This window comes from Salmo salar, chromosome ssa12 (assembly GCF_905237065.1).
Source record: "Salmo salar chromosome ssa12, Ssal_v3.1, whole genome shotgun sequence".
NCBI lineage: Eukaryota > Metazoa > Chordata > Actinopteri > Salmoniformes > Salmonidae > Salmo > Salmo salar.
The window spans coordinates 60,388,706-60,405,284 of NC_059453.1; the positions used below are offsets into that span (position 1 = coordinate 60,388,706).

The following is a 16,579-nucleotide window of genomic DNA, read 5'->3' on the forward strand; positions in this document are numbered from 1 at the left end:
CCGCTAAGGGATTTCACCATGAGACCAGTGGTGACCTTAAAATAGTTAGAGTTTAATGGTTGTGATAGGAGAACACTGAGGATGGCTCAACAACATTGTAGTTGCTCCAAAATACTAACTAAATTGACAGATTGAAAAGAAGGAAGCCTGTACAGAATAAAAGAGCTCCAAACCATGTATCCTGTTTGCAACACTAAAGTAATACTGCATTATAAAAAAATGTGCAAAGCAATTAACATCTTCTCTGGAATACAAAGTGTCATGTTTGGGGCAAATCCAATACATCACATTACTAAGTCCACTCTCCAAACAGTGCATGCGGAAAGTATTCAGACACCTTAACTTTCCCTATTTAGTTGTTACAGCCTTATTCTAAATTGATTAAATAAATAGAAATGCTCATCAATCTACACACTACCCCATAATGACAAAGCAAGCAAAAACAGAAATACCATATTTACATAAGTATTCAGAACCTTTGCTATGAGACTTGAAATTGAGCTCAGGTGCATCCCGTTTCCATTGATCATCCTTGAGATGTTTCTACAACTTGAGTCCACCTGTGGTAAATTCAATTGATTGGCACACACCTGTCTATATAAAAAGATCCCACAGTTGACAGTGCATGTCAGAGCAAAGCTAGGAACTCGAAAGGAATTGTCCCTAGAGCTCTGAGACAGGATTGTGTGGAGGCACAGATCTGAAGAAGGGTACCAAAAAAAATCTGCAGCATTGAAGGTCCCCAAGAACACCGTGGCCTCCATCATTCTTAAAAATTGAAAAAGTTTGGAACCAGCTAGAGCTGGTTGCCTGGCCAAACTGAGCAATCGGGGGAGAAGGGCCTTGGTTGGGAGGTGACCAAGAACCCGATGGTCACTCTGACAGAGCTCCAGAGTTCCTCTGTGATGATGAGAAAACTTTCCAAAAGGACAACCATCTCTGCAGTACTCCACCAATCAGGCCTTTATGGTAGAGCGGCCAGACGGAAACCACTCAGTAAAATGATAGCCCGCTTGGAGTTTGCCAAAAGGCACCTAAAGGACTCTGACCATGAGAAACATGATTCTCTGGTCTGATGAAACCAAGATTGAACTCTTCGCCTGAATGGCAAGCATCACGTCTGGAGAAAACCTGGCACCATCCATTTGGTGAAGCATGGTGGTGGCAGCATCATGCTGTGTGGATGTTTTTCAACGGCAGGTACTGGGAGACTAGTCAGGATCGAGGGAAAGATGAACAGTGCAAAGTAAAGAGATCCTTGATGAAAACCTGCTCCAGAGCGCTCAGGACCTCAGACTGGGGCGAAGGTTCATCTTCCAACAGGACAACGACCCTAAGCACATAGCCAAGACAACGCAGGAGTGGCTTCGGGACAAGTCTCTGAATGTCCTTGAATGGCCCAGCCAGAGTCCAGACTTGAACCCGATTGAACATCTCTGGAGAGACCTGAAAATAGCTGTGCAGCGACACTCCCCATCCAACATGATAGAGCTTGAGAGTATCTGCAGAGAAGAATGGGAGAAACTCCACCAAATACAAATGTGCCAAACTTGTAATGTCATACCCAATTAGACTTAAGGCTATAATCATTGCCTAAGGTGCTTCAACAAAGTACTGAGTAAAGGGTCTGAATATTTATGTAAATGTGATATCAGTTTTTATTTTTTATAAATCTGCAAAAATGTCAAATAACCCATTTTTGCCTTGTCATTATGGGGGTATTGTGTGGAGATTCAGGGAAAAAACCCAATTGAATACATTTTCAAATAAGGCTGTAATGTAACCACCGACACCATTCTGCATTCTGTGAATACTTATGCAAATTAGATATTTCTATATTTAATTTTGAATAAATTTGCAAACATGTTTTCACTTTGTCATTAAGGGGTAATGTGTGTGGATGGGTGAGAAAGTATATATTTAATCCATTTTGAATTCGGGCTGTAACACAATGTGGAATAAGTCAAGGGGTATGAATACTTTCTAAAGGGACTGTATCCCATCCTCGCTTTGAGGGACGTTGTCTGAACCATATCTCACGCCGGCTCCACGGTGCCTTAATGTAACCATGGTGGCGTTCCAACTCCAGTACAGCTCAGTGTAAACATGCGTTACGGTAGGGTCGGTATCTTATGGCAAGATTTGCAGAGACGTATAAAGCCAAACATGTTAAACATGAACTGAATCACTGACTTTATAGTAATCAATTATCTGAAATAGTACCAGATCGGTGTCTCTCCATGTGTGCATGTCTGTCCTCTTGCCAGTGTGATATAACCCAAAGATTTTTTGGTGTCCATTACTACACGTTACATAGATTCTTCAACTAACCTGGCATAGGCAGTGCCTCCATAAGGCTAGGGGAACCTAAGGTTTCCCTAAAGTAATTGCATAGCATAATTTGCTTACTTAAAGAAAATCAAATCATTCAAAATAGGCTACTACACTAGAACGCATGATTTGGCCACAGAGCCATTAGCCTCTTTAAAAGAAAAAATATAATCACATCTTAAATAATTCTGCAAATGCGAGGATGATTGGAATGCTTTATTATAAAAGGTGAATTTTTTATGGTGAAAAATAGCTTACCCAAACTTGAAACCCACGTGTTGCCTATGTAACCTGGCATTTTATTTTATTTAACCTTCATTTAACCAGGTAGTCCAGTTGAGAACAAGTTCTCATTTCCAACTGCGACCTGGCCAAGATAAAGCAAAGCAGTGCGACAAAAACAACACAGAGTTACACATAAACAAACGTACAGTGGTGATACTCTTGGGTCTCGATTAGGGAAAACAGTTCTTATAAATTTGGAAGTTTTATATATATAAAATCTTTCCGAGTTGTGTCTGGTGTTTGTAGAACTACCTACAACTTTACACAGACATTTATAAGATAACGGTTTTCCAGAATCGAGAACGAAGAGAGTATCACCAATACCAGGTTAGTTGAAGAATCAATGGCGTAGGCTTGAATGGGGCTTTCCTCTAACGTCCAGTAATGGACACCAAAAATATTTGGTTATATAACATTATCTGGTGTACAAACAGCAATTTGACCTTATTGTCCACTCACCGGTGTCTTTCCTTCCTTGGGCCAGAATCCTCAGCCCTCCTCTTCATTTAAAATATGGACCACAGACCGCAGGGGCAGAGTTTTGGGAAGGTGAGAGGAGCAACCTGGGGCCAGGGTAATGACGTCCTCAGAAAATGCGTCTGGGAGAAACAGTAACGTTATGCAATGTTGTTACTTTTCCTTTAATTTACTTAATAGACAGTCTACAATATGATTAGCAATCAGCGGATGCTCCTCAGATCTGGAAGGAGAGGACCATCCTCCTCAGTGAATTTCATAAAAAGTGAAACAAAAAAAAATGTATATTTTTTTTGATAAAACTATACTAAATATATTAATGTCACCAAAAAATGTATTAAATCAATGTTTTGCAATGAAGGTCTACAGTAGCCTCAACAGCACTCTAAGGTAGCACCAGCTAGTTTACATCCTCCTCTGGGAACATTGACTTCAATACAAAACATAGGAGGCTCATGGTTCTCACCCCCTTCCATAGACTTACACAGTAGTTATGCCAACTTCCAGAGGACATCCTCCACCCTATCAGAGCTCTTGCAGCATGAAGGATCAGAGAATGAATCTAGTATTGCAAGCATAAGCTACAGCTAGCTAGCACTGCATTGCAGTGGTGAGCAGTTGACACAGAGATAGAAATACAAATTTCTTCAAAAATGAAGGAGAAGCAAGAGGGAGAGAGTTAGCTATAGTTGTTAGTATTTTTCTTCTTCAATTTCACTTACTTAGCTAGTTTAGCTAACTCAAACACCCAGCTCAAACTGAGAGGGATACTATGTTAGCTAGCTGGCTATCCAACACTGGAACTCTTCCAAGTCAAGGTAAGCTTTTGGATTTATTAATTTGTTGCCACCGGGGCCTGCTGAAGTAACTGCTAAACTGTTTGCTGACTGTACTGCATGATTGTAGCGGGTTTCCTAATGCGTTAATTCTAGTAACTATGTTGACTATGAAGTTAGATAATATGGTAATGACGATGTAGGCTGTGCGTAGCGGTTATGATATGAAGGTTTGGAAACGTTTTTTTTGCCTGGTCAGAGAGCTGATGTGTTGTGCACTGAAGTCCACAAGCGACGGGAGGAGAGCACGTAGACTCGAAAAGGAATTACAAGGAGCAAAGTGATCATGCTGTTTGTATGTGGCTACTATGAAAGTCAACTGTGTTTACCTGTGATCAGGGGTGTATCCATTCTGCAGATTCAGTTGTAAAACATTTCTTAAAACAGAAGCTAACAAATATCCCCAAATTTGTCCAATAGAAACTCTCATTTGCAACTGTTGAACTAATTACACCCTAGATCAGCTTTTATCGTCCTCCCTCATCTTAAACGGAACCGACCGCCACTGTACTGTTGCAACGTTAACGTTAGTTAGCTACGCAAACACGGAAATCATCCTTACCATTTCAAAATGGATTCCCAGCCGTCGGTATGTGGCTGGCTAGCTAACTATCAAACAGTAGTCAGTTGCAAACAGAGGAAAGATAAGTGATGGATACCGATCAGAAAATCTGACGAGACAGCTTGCTAATGTGCAACGAATCAAGCTAGCCACAGCTGACTACGTACGTGAGCTAACGTTAGCTAGTTACTACAGGTAGATAGATAACTGGCACAAGCTGGAATCACACAAGAAAACAAGCAGATAGAGAGCAACTCTAGTGATATGTCGTCGATACCTGTTGATACGTTACCTGTTGATATGACAATCAATGGTTATATTGCCTTTTAAATTACGTTTGGGTTAGCATAATATATATATATTTTTCTTGGTTCCTGTCACCACGTTTCCACGTCCAGCCTACGCCGCTAAGCAACCAAATTGTAAAATCGTTGATAGACAGTTGACTCAACCTATCTTCGGTACGAGCAGTTTCCCTTCTCAGATAAAGAACCTATCACATGATTATCGCATGCGCATCACATATAATCCATGGTCATTGGACACAATTTTGATTGAAACTAAATTTGACCAACAGAATGCCCGCCACTACTGTACTGACGCTCACAAAAAAAAAAGAACAGTAGCTAGGTTTTTTTATTTAATTTTTTTAACAGTAGCAGCTACCTCTTTTACAAATAGGAAAACAGTACTTATTTTTTTAACTCACTTGTTCCATGGCTTAAAATCCATTATACCGGACAAATCAGCTGTGGACGACAATACACACTGTTGAGGTAATGAAACGTGTAGCTTACGACTTGGCACCCATTTAGCTATAGCTAGCATAGTAACGTTACTGCAGTTTGCTAAACTATAGCAGGGGCGTATTCATTGAGCCAATTCTGTTGCAAAACGTTTCTTAAACGAAAGCGAACGAAACGGGGAGGGACCTACCAATGACTGTATATATGACCTACTTGAATTTGACCAATAGAAACTCTGGTTTTATTTGCAAACCGTTCCGTTTTATAACTGTTTGGACTAATGATTACACCCTAGTTGCTAGACTGGTCTTGCTAGCTACTGTATAAGTAATTAGTCGACCTGGGTTACATACTTGCATTGATCTGATCTTGCATTGCTGTTTAAATTATTACTGTATGTAATATTAAGGCCATGTATTCCTGTAAATTTGCTCAGTCTCACACCGAGGTCAAATTACACTGAACAACACAATAAAGTGTTGGTTTCATGAACTGAAATAAAAGATCCCAGAAATGTTCAATATGCACAAAAATCTTATTTCTCTTAAATGTTGTGCACAAATGTGTTTACATACCTGTTAGTGAGCATTTATCCTTTGCTAAGATAATCCATCCACCTGACAGGTGTGGCATATCAAGAAGCTGATTAAACAGCATGATCATTATGCAGGTGCACCTTGTGCTGGGAACAATCTTTTTATTTTTTATTTTTTACTAGGCAAGTCTGTTAATAACAAATTCTTATTTACAATGACGGCCTCCCCCAGATGACGCTGGGCCAATTGTGCACCTCCCTATGGGACTCCCAATCACAGCCAGTTGTGATACAGCCTGGAATTGAACCAGGGTCTGTAGTGACACCTCTAGCACTGAGATGCAGTGCCTTAGACCGCTGCACCACTCAGGAGCCCCTAAAATGCCATTAAATTGTGCAGTTTTGTCACACAACACAATGCCACAGATGTCTCATGTTTTGAGGGAGCGCTCAGTTGGTATGCTGACAAGCATTTCGCTACACCTGCAATAGCATCTGCTAAATATGTGTGTGACCAATAAAATTTGATTTGGACATCAGGAATGTCCACCAGAGCTGTTGACAAATGTTAATGTTTGTGCCATACATTTACATTTTAGTCATTTTGCAGACGCTCTTATCCAGAGCGACTTACAGTAGTGAATTTTATTTTTTTTTGTACTGGCCCCCCGTGGGAATCAAACCCACAACCCTGGCGTTGCACACACCATGCTGGCGTTGCAAACATCATGCTCTACCAACTGAGCCACAGGGAAGACCGTAAGTCGCCTCCAACGTCGTTTTAGAGAATTTGGGAGTACGTCCAACCGGCCTCACAACCGCAGGCCACGTAAAACCACGCCAGCCCAGGACCGCCACATCCGGCTTTTTCACCTGCGGGATCGTCTGAGACCAGCCAACCGGACAACTGATGAAACTGTTGGTATGCACAACCAAAGAATTTCTGCTCAAACAGTCAGAAACCGTCTCAGGGAAGCTCATCTGCGTGGTCGTCATCCTGACTAGGGTCTTGAGCTGACTGCAGTTTGGCGTCGTAACCGACTTCAGTGGGCAAATGCTCAACTTCGATGGCCACTGGCACGCTGGACAAGTGTGCTCTTCATGGATGAATCCCGGTGTCAACTGAACCGGGCAGATGGCAGACAGCGTGAATGGTGTCGTGCGTGTGGGCAAGTGGTTTGTTGATGTCAACGTTGTGAACAGAGTGCCACATGGTGGGTTATGGTATGGGCAGGCATAAGCTATGGACAACAAACACAAGATCCTGAGGTCCTTTGTCGTGCCATTCATCTGCCGCTATCATCTCATGTTTCAACATGATAATGCACGGCCCCATGTTGCAAGGGTCTGTACACAATTCCTGGAAGCTGAAAATGTTCCAGTTCTTCCGTGGCCTGCATACTCACCAGATGTCACCCATTGAGCATTTTTGGGCATGATAAGATTGACGTGTACGACAATGTGTTCCAGTTCCAGCCAATGTCCAGCAACTTTGCACAACTATTGAAGAGGAGTGGGGCAACATTCCACAGGCCACAATCAACAGCCTGATCAATTCTATATGAATGAGATGTGTCGTACTGCGAGAGGCAAATGGTAGACACAGCAGATACAGACTGGTTTTCTGATCCATGAAATTGTTGCATGTTTCTATTTTTGTTCAGTGTAGTTTTATGTTGGCTATTCGGAGGATATTTGGCTTTCTCTAGTCAATATCTATTGAATAAAACATGCCATGACTATGATATTTATTTATTTTATTACCTTTATTTAACTAGGCAAGTCAGTTAAAAACAAATTCTTATTTTCAATGACAGCCTAGTAACAGTGCGTTAACTGCCTTGTTCAGCGGCAGAAAGACAGATTTTTACCTCATCCGCTCGGGGATTCGATCTTGCAACCTTTTGGTTACTAGTCCAACTCTCTAACCACTAGGTTACCTGCCGTCTGAATCAAGGGAGGATGGAGAAAAATCCAGGCCTTTTTATATTTGAAATTTGTATATATATTTTGTGGGGGGGGTTTCAATCTTCAATAGCGCATAAACAAAGCCTGCTATGACTATGCAAATGATATATTCTGAATCAGGGGAGGATTGAGGAAAATCCACGCCTTTTTCATTTTATTTTTCAATGTAATTATTTTGGGGGGATTTCAATCTTCATAGCTTTTAAGTGAAGCATGTCGTGACAATTAAAATTATTTATTGGCATCAGGAGAGGATGGAAAAAAATCCATGCCTTTTTTATTTATCCGTAATTATTGGGACAGTGACACATTTTTTGTTGTTTTGGCTCTGTACTCCAGCTCTTTGGATTTAAAATGATACAATGACTATGTGGTTAAAGTGCAGACTGTCTGCTTTAATTTGAGGGTATTTTTAGGGGACCAAAAGTATTGGGACATATTCACTAATGTGTATTAAAGTAGTCATAAGTTTAGTATTTGGTCCCAAATTCCTAGCACACAATGATTACCCAAAATGTGTTACTTTACTAACTTGTTGGATGCATTTGCTATTTGTTTTAGTTGTGTTTCAGATTATTTTGTACCCAATTGAAATTAATGATAAATAATGCATTGTGTCGTTTTGGAGTCACTTTTATTGTAAATAACAATAAAATATGTTTCTTAACACTTCTACATTTATGTGGATTCTATCATGATTACAGAGAGTCCTGAATGAATCGTGAATAATGATATGTCAATGTTAGACACAATGTATTATATATTTTTCCTTGTGGATTTCAATCTTCAATAGCTCTTAAACAAAGCATGCCATGACAATGGAAATTCTATATTCTAAATCAGGGGAGGATGGAGAAAAATGTGCGCCTTTAAAAAAAATTCTAGATATTATTTTTTCCTTCCGTATTTCAGTCTTCAGTTGCTCTTAAACAAAGTGTGCCATGACTATGGAAATGATATATTCTGAATCAAGGGAGTAGGGAGAATAATCCACACCTTTTTTGTTATTGTTGTTTCTTCTTGTTTCTTTTTTTTCTTCTGGATTGGATTTTTGTTCATAGCCCCCAGATTCAGAATATATCATTTTCATATTCATGACACGCTTTGTTTAAGAGGTATGAAAGATTGAAATCCGAAATCATAGTTATAAAAAACATTTATACATGGTTTTTTTTTGGGGGGGGGAATTGTTCTCCATCCACCCCTGATTCAGAATAATCAATGTTCATAGTCGTGGCATGTTTGGTTCAATAGTTATTGACAAGAGAAAACCGAATATCCAATGTAAAACAAATTTTACCTCTGTCACACACACATTCTTGTAAACATTTCAGGGCTGCTTTGGTCCAGAGTTGACTTACACTTTTGGATGCATGACGAGAATCTGAAAGATGACGACCGAGACCCACGTCAAGGACATCAAGCCAGGACTCAAGAATCTCAGTGTTATCTTCATCGTACTCGAAACAGGTGCTAACTCCTTACAAACTAATGTTTTAAATAATCAATTAATGATGAACAGAAACAGAATGTATATAATTATCTTGTAATGCACTCGGGTGGAACAAAATGTATGTAAAAAATTACACACAATATAATGGCACAACACAGAGGCTTGATAGTCAGAGAAACATCCTTATATGCCACCATGTAGACTAATGATAACAATTCATGTTGGTTTATTTGAATCATGCCAGCTATCAAAAAAACGTATCTGTGTTGAACTTTCCCTTTTCTCTTTCCCACAAATGGACATTTACTCTCCTCATAATGTTTACTCTCCAACTTTCACATTATCTCTCTCAGAACGACCCTCTCCACCCTCTCAGGGCTGGGCGTCTCACAGGCTGACTACGAGCGGTGGAATCTATATTATTCAATTATTGCACCCACACTGCTCGCGTGCGCCAACGAGCGTCTGCATTGCCAAGGGCTAAAATAGAAGTCAGTTCTATTTCTGACGCAGATCACGCTGCAAGTCCTGCCTCTCCCATCTCCTCATTGGTTTATAGAAGCAGGTACCCACGTGCCATCTCCTCATTGGTTATACCCACATGGGTGACTGAAGACAAACAAGGTCAGTGGTGGTAATGCACCTAATTTATGAAAGTTGTCAATCGCAATATAAAGTCAAGAGAAGAAAAGGCCTGGAAGGATGAGAGATGACTAGAAACGATTCGGTTGACCGTTTTATGTGTGGATTAATTGGTGGAGTAGAGGACCTTGTGCATTTCAGGTAAAATAACTAGGACAAATTAGCTAGCAAGTGCAAGCTAGCTAGCTAAATTACCATACATGTTTAATGCTTTTCGATCCTGTCCCCAAATTAATATAATTGGTTCAGAGTTTGTTTTGATATTTTAACCTGCGTGTCGTGATTCCGTTTGGTGTGGGGGGACAAAATACATTTATGCACAATGGTGCACGCACACAGCCCAGTTTGGGTTCCGTGTCAGGCTCTGCACACTCTTGGATTGCATTTATGTTTATTGAACCTTTTTTTAACTAGGCAAGTCAGTTAAGAACAAATTCTTATTTACAATGACAGCCTACCCCGGCCCATAGTGCAGTGCCTTTAAACCGCTGTGTCGCTTGGGAGCATCCTTACTGGCAGGCCGCTTCTACCAGGTGGCGTGGAGAGGATATGTGTCTGCACCATGTGCTCTCACTACTGGTGTCCGGTTCTAGGCCCTCTCCTCTTTTCTCCTTACACTAAGTCACTTTGCTCTGTCATATCCTCACATGTTCTCTCCTATCATTGCGGATGACACTCAACTACTTTTCTCATCCCCCCTTCTGACACCCAGCTGGCAACACGCATCTCTGCATGCCTGGCAGATATGTCAGCTTGGATGTTGGCCCACCACTTCAAGCTCAACCTCGACAGGGAAGGCCTGTCCGCTCCAAGACCTCTCCATCACAGTCGATAACTCCACTGTGTCCCCCTCCCAGAGTGCAAAGAACCTTGGCGTGACCCTGGACAACACCCTGTCATTCTCTGCAAACATCAAAGCAGTGACTCGCTCCTGCAAATTCATGCTCTACAACATCCGTAGAGTACGACCTTTCCTCACACAGGAAGTGGCGCAGGTCCTAATCTAGGCACTTGTCATCTCCCGTCTGGACTACTTCAACTCTCTGTTGACTGGGATCCCGCTTGTGCCATCAAACTCCTGCAACTTATCCAGAACGCCGCAGCCCGCCTGAAGTTCAACTTCCCCAAGTTCTCCCATGTCACCCTGCTTCTCCGTACACTCCGCTGGCTTCCAGTCGAAGCTCGCATCCACTACAAGACCATGGTACTTGCCTACCGAGCAGCAAGGGGAACTGCCCCTCCCTACCTTCAGGCTATGCTCAAACCCTACACCCCAAACCAAGCACTCCGTTTGGCTGCCTACGAGCACTAATTTTGCTGATAACTTCTTTATTGAGGACAAGTGAACTTGCTACGACTGTGATATGTGGTTGTCTCACCCAGCTATCTTAAGCTGAATGCACTAATTGTAAGTCACTCTGGATAAGAGCATCTGCTAAATGACAAAGTGTAATCATGAGATATTTGACACTATCCTTGTACAACTAGCTTGTTCTTGTCTTCGTACACCAATCAAAGGCCACTGATTACTTGTCCCTCTTACCCCCTCTCACATAGGACGAGTGACAAAGACAAAGGATGGGTATGAGGTGCGGACCTGTAAGGTGGCCGACAAGACAGGCAGCATTAGCATCTCAGTTTGGGATGAGGTGGGGAGACTGATCCAAACCGGTGACATCATCAGACTCACTAAGGGGTGAGTCATTTATTGAGTCACGGCACAGTCAAGTTAATGCCACACTTTATGGACAGAGGTCCAAACCTACAGCCGAGTATAAAATCAACACAGAAATAAAAAAGGACCACCCAGTCATAATTTCTACCTACCAGCATGAACTTACATTCGGATGAATACATACCATACGTTATTAGTCTTTTAATCTTGGATCACCTTTAGATCCTGGGGGGAAATGTATTTTGTCTTGAAATTTGTGACTTTTCTTTTCTCCAGATATGCGTCTGTGTTCAAAGGTTGCCTGACTCTGTACACGGGTAGAGGTGGAGAGCTGTGGAAGATTGGAGAGTAAATTCTATAAATGCTCTGTGCTAAATAACATTTCATGCTACATATACGAAAAGGAGGAGCAACAATGTAAATGTTACTGAGAGATGCATCTAATGTCATAATTTACTGGTCTAAACTAATGCTCACTTAACGTTTTGTTCAGGTTCTGCATGGTGTATTCAGAGGTGCCAAACTTCAGTGAGCCTAACCCAGAGTACTCTAACATGGACCAGATGAAAAACAAGACTGTAAGGGGTGTTTTGAACTTAAGGATATCAGTGTGTAAGCGTCTTATTACAGAATGTTTTACGGAAGGATAGGGGAAAAAATATTATTTTAAGTAACGTTCACCTACGAATTTAGTTCAATGTTTCAAGTACCTTTTTCTTGTACTGTGTGTGTGAACAGATTATTTATTTCCCAGGTAGTCGGTGACCAAGGAAACATACTGAACAACAACAATAACAGCTCAGCTGGTAAGACCACTATCAAAGACCAACAAAAAAATAAGAGTTATGACGTCAAATGAAAGCGTTTCGGCAACGTCCTTCGTTAGTGTTATTTATTTATTTTCCTCTGCTGCTATAAGGTGATTCATGCAACATTTCCACCTGGAAGTCTACCTAAATGTCAATGACATGTCTGTATCGGTAACCTAAAGGAATACAATTCCATGAAATAACAATATAATTTTTGATCGCTGCTTTAAGCTGTAAAGTTGCTTCTTTTACCTGTGAGCGGCTGGTTCAGCCACCTTCAGTGTATACAAACAGCAGTGTATTTGTTTTTGGCAATTGGTTAATTGTGAACACTATAACACTTGACTTTTCCCTTCTATCACTATTTATGAAGATTTATAAATGAAGCATGACAATTTTTTATTCTAGGAAATGAAACTACCAATGGGAACGGTGTAAATTCTCAAGGTTCCGGGAGCTCGGCTAATCCTCAGCAGGGAGGGCGGGCTGGCAGTGATGTTGGCAGCAGAGCAGCCAATCCAGGAGCAGGAGGGATAGCTGTCAGCAATGGAAAGGAGACTAGACGTTCAGCGAAAAGATGATTGGAGCAGAAGGAAGCAAAGTCCATCCCTCTCCAGAAATGTCAAATGATGAGAGACTAATGCTGCGTTCGAAGTGGAAATTTACCACCATAGAGTTAGATAGGACTCTAACTGGACAAAACCCATTTTGGCATGAACCATTTTAAAGTAGTCAACTGGGTGGGACTTCCTATGGGTAAGGAAGCATCACATGAAGGATGATGGACAAGTTTTTCACTAGTAATTACCAGTTGGAGGGCTGTTCGTATGTGGTAAACGTTAAGAAATTGTATTTTAATTAGGTTTGTTTACAAGGAACAGAGTTCACTAAAGGTTATGTAACAAACAAGAAAAAGTATTTGTGAGAAAAATAATTGTTTTCATTTTCTTTCATTTTTTTTTTTACAATTAAGCTGCTTAATGGGAAGCCATAATGTATTTTTCAAAGTCAAGCAGTTTACACTGAGATGTCTAAAATATAAAATTACTCTTTTAACTAATGTGCTGTGTAGGCTCTGTGCAAAACGTAGCCCAAACCTGACAGATTGATGTGGAGTTGGATTTTGGTCAATCAATCAGAAATCCTTAATTGCTAGAATCCTTAGTTGCTACATCCATTTTTGGATGTATAAATTAATGATATTGATTCTTGAATATAACTTATAAATGCCTCATGAGCTTAGTTCAACTGTCATACCCCATCAGATTCAGAACCTTGCGACAGCAGCCACACTTTAAATGTTGTATGATTATAATTTTAACACCGTTCAAACTGGTCTGGAATACATACAACTTTTTGAGTTCTATTATAATTTCACACTTAAACGTTGTCCTTTTTTTGTCCTCATAATTCTAAAGTTCCCATTGTGACATAACTCCCAACATTCTATTCACTCTAAACAGTAACTGTTGACACAAATCAGCTACTTTGACCACTTTTCCAACAAAATGATCTGGTACCAATCAAATGTTACAACTGTTTAAGTAACCACAACTACATTTTCTCAAACTTTTTATAAACTGACATTTTTACTTTCCCAAAAAGTTGGAGGTTTTGACATCTTCGTCTACTTCTCTGCTGTTCAAATCTGGAATCAGAAAATGAAATATCTTCTACCAATTTAAAAATGACAGCTGTTTTACTAACCGTATCAACTACTTTTCATGTCAACTTTTACAACGGACATTTTGACCACTTACCCAACTTTCAAATTATAACAATGGGGGAGTGCAAAAGACTTATGCCACACAGCTCACTCCAACCCAATAAACTAACCTATCACTGTCTACATGTTATAGTTTACCTTTAGTACTGGTCTATAGACTAACCTACCACTGTCTACATGTTATAGTTTACCTTTAGTACTGGTCTATAGGCTAACCTACCACTGTCTACATGTTATAGTTTACCTTTAGTACTGGTCTATAGGCTAACCTACCACTGTCTACATGTTATAGTTTACCTTTAGTACTGGTCTATAGGCTAACCTACCACTGTCTACATGTTATAGTTTACCTTTAGTACTGGTCTATAAACTAACCTACCACTGTCTACATGTTATAGTTTACCTTTAGTACTGGTCTATAGACTAACCTACCACTGTCTACATGTTATAGTTTACCTTTAGTACTGGTCTATAGACTAACCTACCACTGTCTACATGTTATAGTTTACCTTTAGTACTGGTCTATAGACTAACCTACCACTGTCTACATGTTATAGTTTACCTTTAGTACTGGTCTATAGACTAACCTACCACTGTCTACATGTTATAGTTTACCTTTAGTACTGGTCTATAGACTAACCTACCACTGTCTACATGTTATAGTTTACCTTTAGTACTGGTCTATAGGCTAACCTACCACTGTCTACATGTTATAGTTTACCTTTAGTACTGGTCTATAGACTAACCTACCACTGTCTACATGTTATAGTTTACCTTTAGTACTGGTCTATAGACTAACCTACCACTGTCTACATGTTATAGTTTACCTTTAGTACTGGTCTATAGACTAACCTACCACTGTCTACATGTTATAGTTTACCTTTAGTACTGGTCTATAAACTAACCTACCACTGTCTACATGTTATAGTTTACCTTTAGTACTGGTCTATAGACTAACCTACCACTGTCTACATGTTATAGTTTACCTTTAGTACTGGTCTATAGACTAACCTACCACTGTCTACATGTTATAGTTTACCTTTAGTACTGGTCTATAGGCTGTATGAGTTAGACAGTGACACACAACACGTTCAACCGAAAATGTCCATTCATCCATATTCCAAGACTTCCTTTAGCTTTGCATTCATCCCTTCATTAGGTCTTTCATCCTGTCTCCTTACTTTATGTATCTATCCATTTATATATCCTTTTTTATTCAGCTATCCATCCAGTCTTAAATGAAAAAGCCATTGAAAATGAAGAAATGTATGGTTGAAGGGAGGTTACTATAGCTCAAACACACTTCTAAATGTCTTCCACTAGATGCACCATCATACTTCGCTCCCCAAATGAAAGCCTAAAACATTTCTAATTCCTTATGAGTATTACAGCTTGCATTACAGAATTGTTCTACTACCAATCAAGAGGTACAGTTTTAGTAACCGCATCACCTAATTTATCTAACTTTCCACAGTTGAATTAACTGCCATGGAACTTTTCAGAACTTTCAAATTATAACAATGGGGGAGCACATAAGATTTATGTCACAGAGCTTACTCCAGCCCAATAAACTAATCTACTGCTGTTTGTCTACATGTTATAGTTTACCTTTAGTACTGGTTTGTTGGCTGCCTTACACAGTACTAAACTGTGGTTTCCAAGTAGGAGAGTAAACGTGTAGTAATCTTATTTGTGATGAAATATGTGATCCACTGCCCCACACGCCCAAATTATTAAGGTTAATAGTCTATCAAAGTAACCAGACATTTATATATTTAACTTTGACTATATTTCACCGCTTCACTTAGAATGTTTTAAAAACTTCTTCCATGACCACAAAAATACTTTGAAAGAGCTGAAGCAAGTCACACAAATTTTTTTTATGAAAAATGACAATCTATTTTTACTCCAATGTTTGTAAACAAACACTGTAAAGCCTCGTAACATGGTTAAAACTACACATTTGGTATCATGGATGGTCAGTCCTTGCATCCATAGATCCGTTTATGAATTTGAGATTGGTTACACTTCTCCAGCCCCATCCCTAAGCAGCTTTTTTGTAAAGATTTTTGTTGGTACTTTTGACCCGTTTCGTGATCTCCAAATTGGTAGTTAGTCTTGTCCCGTCGCTGCAACTCCCGTGTGAGAGAGTGAGTGAGTGAGTGAGTGAGTGAGTGAGTGAGTGAGTGAGTGAGTGAGTGTGAGAGAGAGCCATGCGTCCTCTGAAACATGACCCTGCCAAGCTGCACTGCTTCTTGACGCACTGCTCGCTTAACCCTGAAGCCAGCCGCACCAACGTATCGGTGGAAACACCATACAGCTGGGGACCAAAGTCAACGTGCATGCCTAAAGCGAGTCGCTAGAGCGCAAATGGGACAAGAACATCCCAGCAGGCCAAACCCTCCCCTAATCCGGACGACGCTGGGCCACTTGTGCACCGGTCATGGGTCTCCCGGTTGCGGCCGGGAGCCCTGGATCGAACCCGGATCTGTAGTGATGCCTCCCCCTTAGCTTTTTAGGTAAACAGGAGCACG

General features: G+C 40.4%; 2 protein-coding genes across 7 annotated transcripts in view; one reads left to right on the forward strand and one right to left on the reverse strand.

Moving 5' to 3' along the window:
• Positions 1–5,382, reverse strand: part of LOC106565410 (E3 ubiquitin-protein ligase NRDP1) — a 30,100-nt gene extending 24,718 nt beyond the window's left edge. The window contains exons 1-2 of one of the 5 annotated variants that reach the window (XM_014132516.2): positions 5,201–5,382; positions 3,076–3,215 (exon numbers count right to left, since the gene is read on the reverse strand). The gene's annotated coding sequence lies outside the window, so the exon portion shown is untranslated. Of the gene's footprint in view, positions 1–2,589; positions 2,612–3,075; positions 3,216–4,258; positions 4,509–4,768; positions 4,969–5,200 lie in introns of those variants that run through there. The other 4 variants (XM_014132514.2, XM_014132515.2, XM_045691590.1 and 1 more) reach the window with 4 other exon arrangements.
• LOC106565411 (SOSS complex subunit B1-B) lies at positions 5,028–13,379 on the forward strand. Of its 2 annotated transcripts, XM_014132517.2 has the most exons (7): positions 5,028–5,267; positions 9,075–9,210; positions 11,393–11,531; positions 11,787–11,858; positions 12,004–12,088; positions 12,265–12,316; positions 12,728–13,379. In XM_014132517.2, the coding sequence occupies exons 2-7, from the start codon at positions 9,132–9,134 to the stop codon at positions 12,898–12,900; spliced, it is 600 nt and encodes a 199-aa protein (XP_013987992.1). In that variant the 5' UTR covers positions 5,028–5,267; positions 9,075–9,131; the 3' UTR covers positions 12,901–13,379. The 2 variants fall into 2 exon arrangements, with proteins under 2 accessions (XP_013987992.1, XP_013987994.1); XM_014132519.2 differs by lacking the exon at positions 11,787–11,858.
• The last annotated feature ends 3,200 nt before the right edge of the window (positions 13,380–16,579 follow it).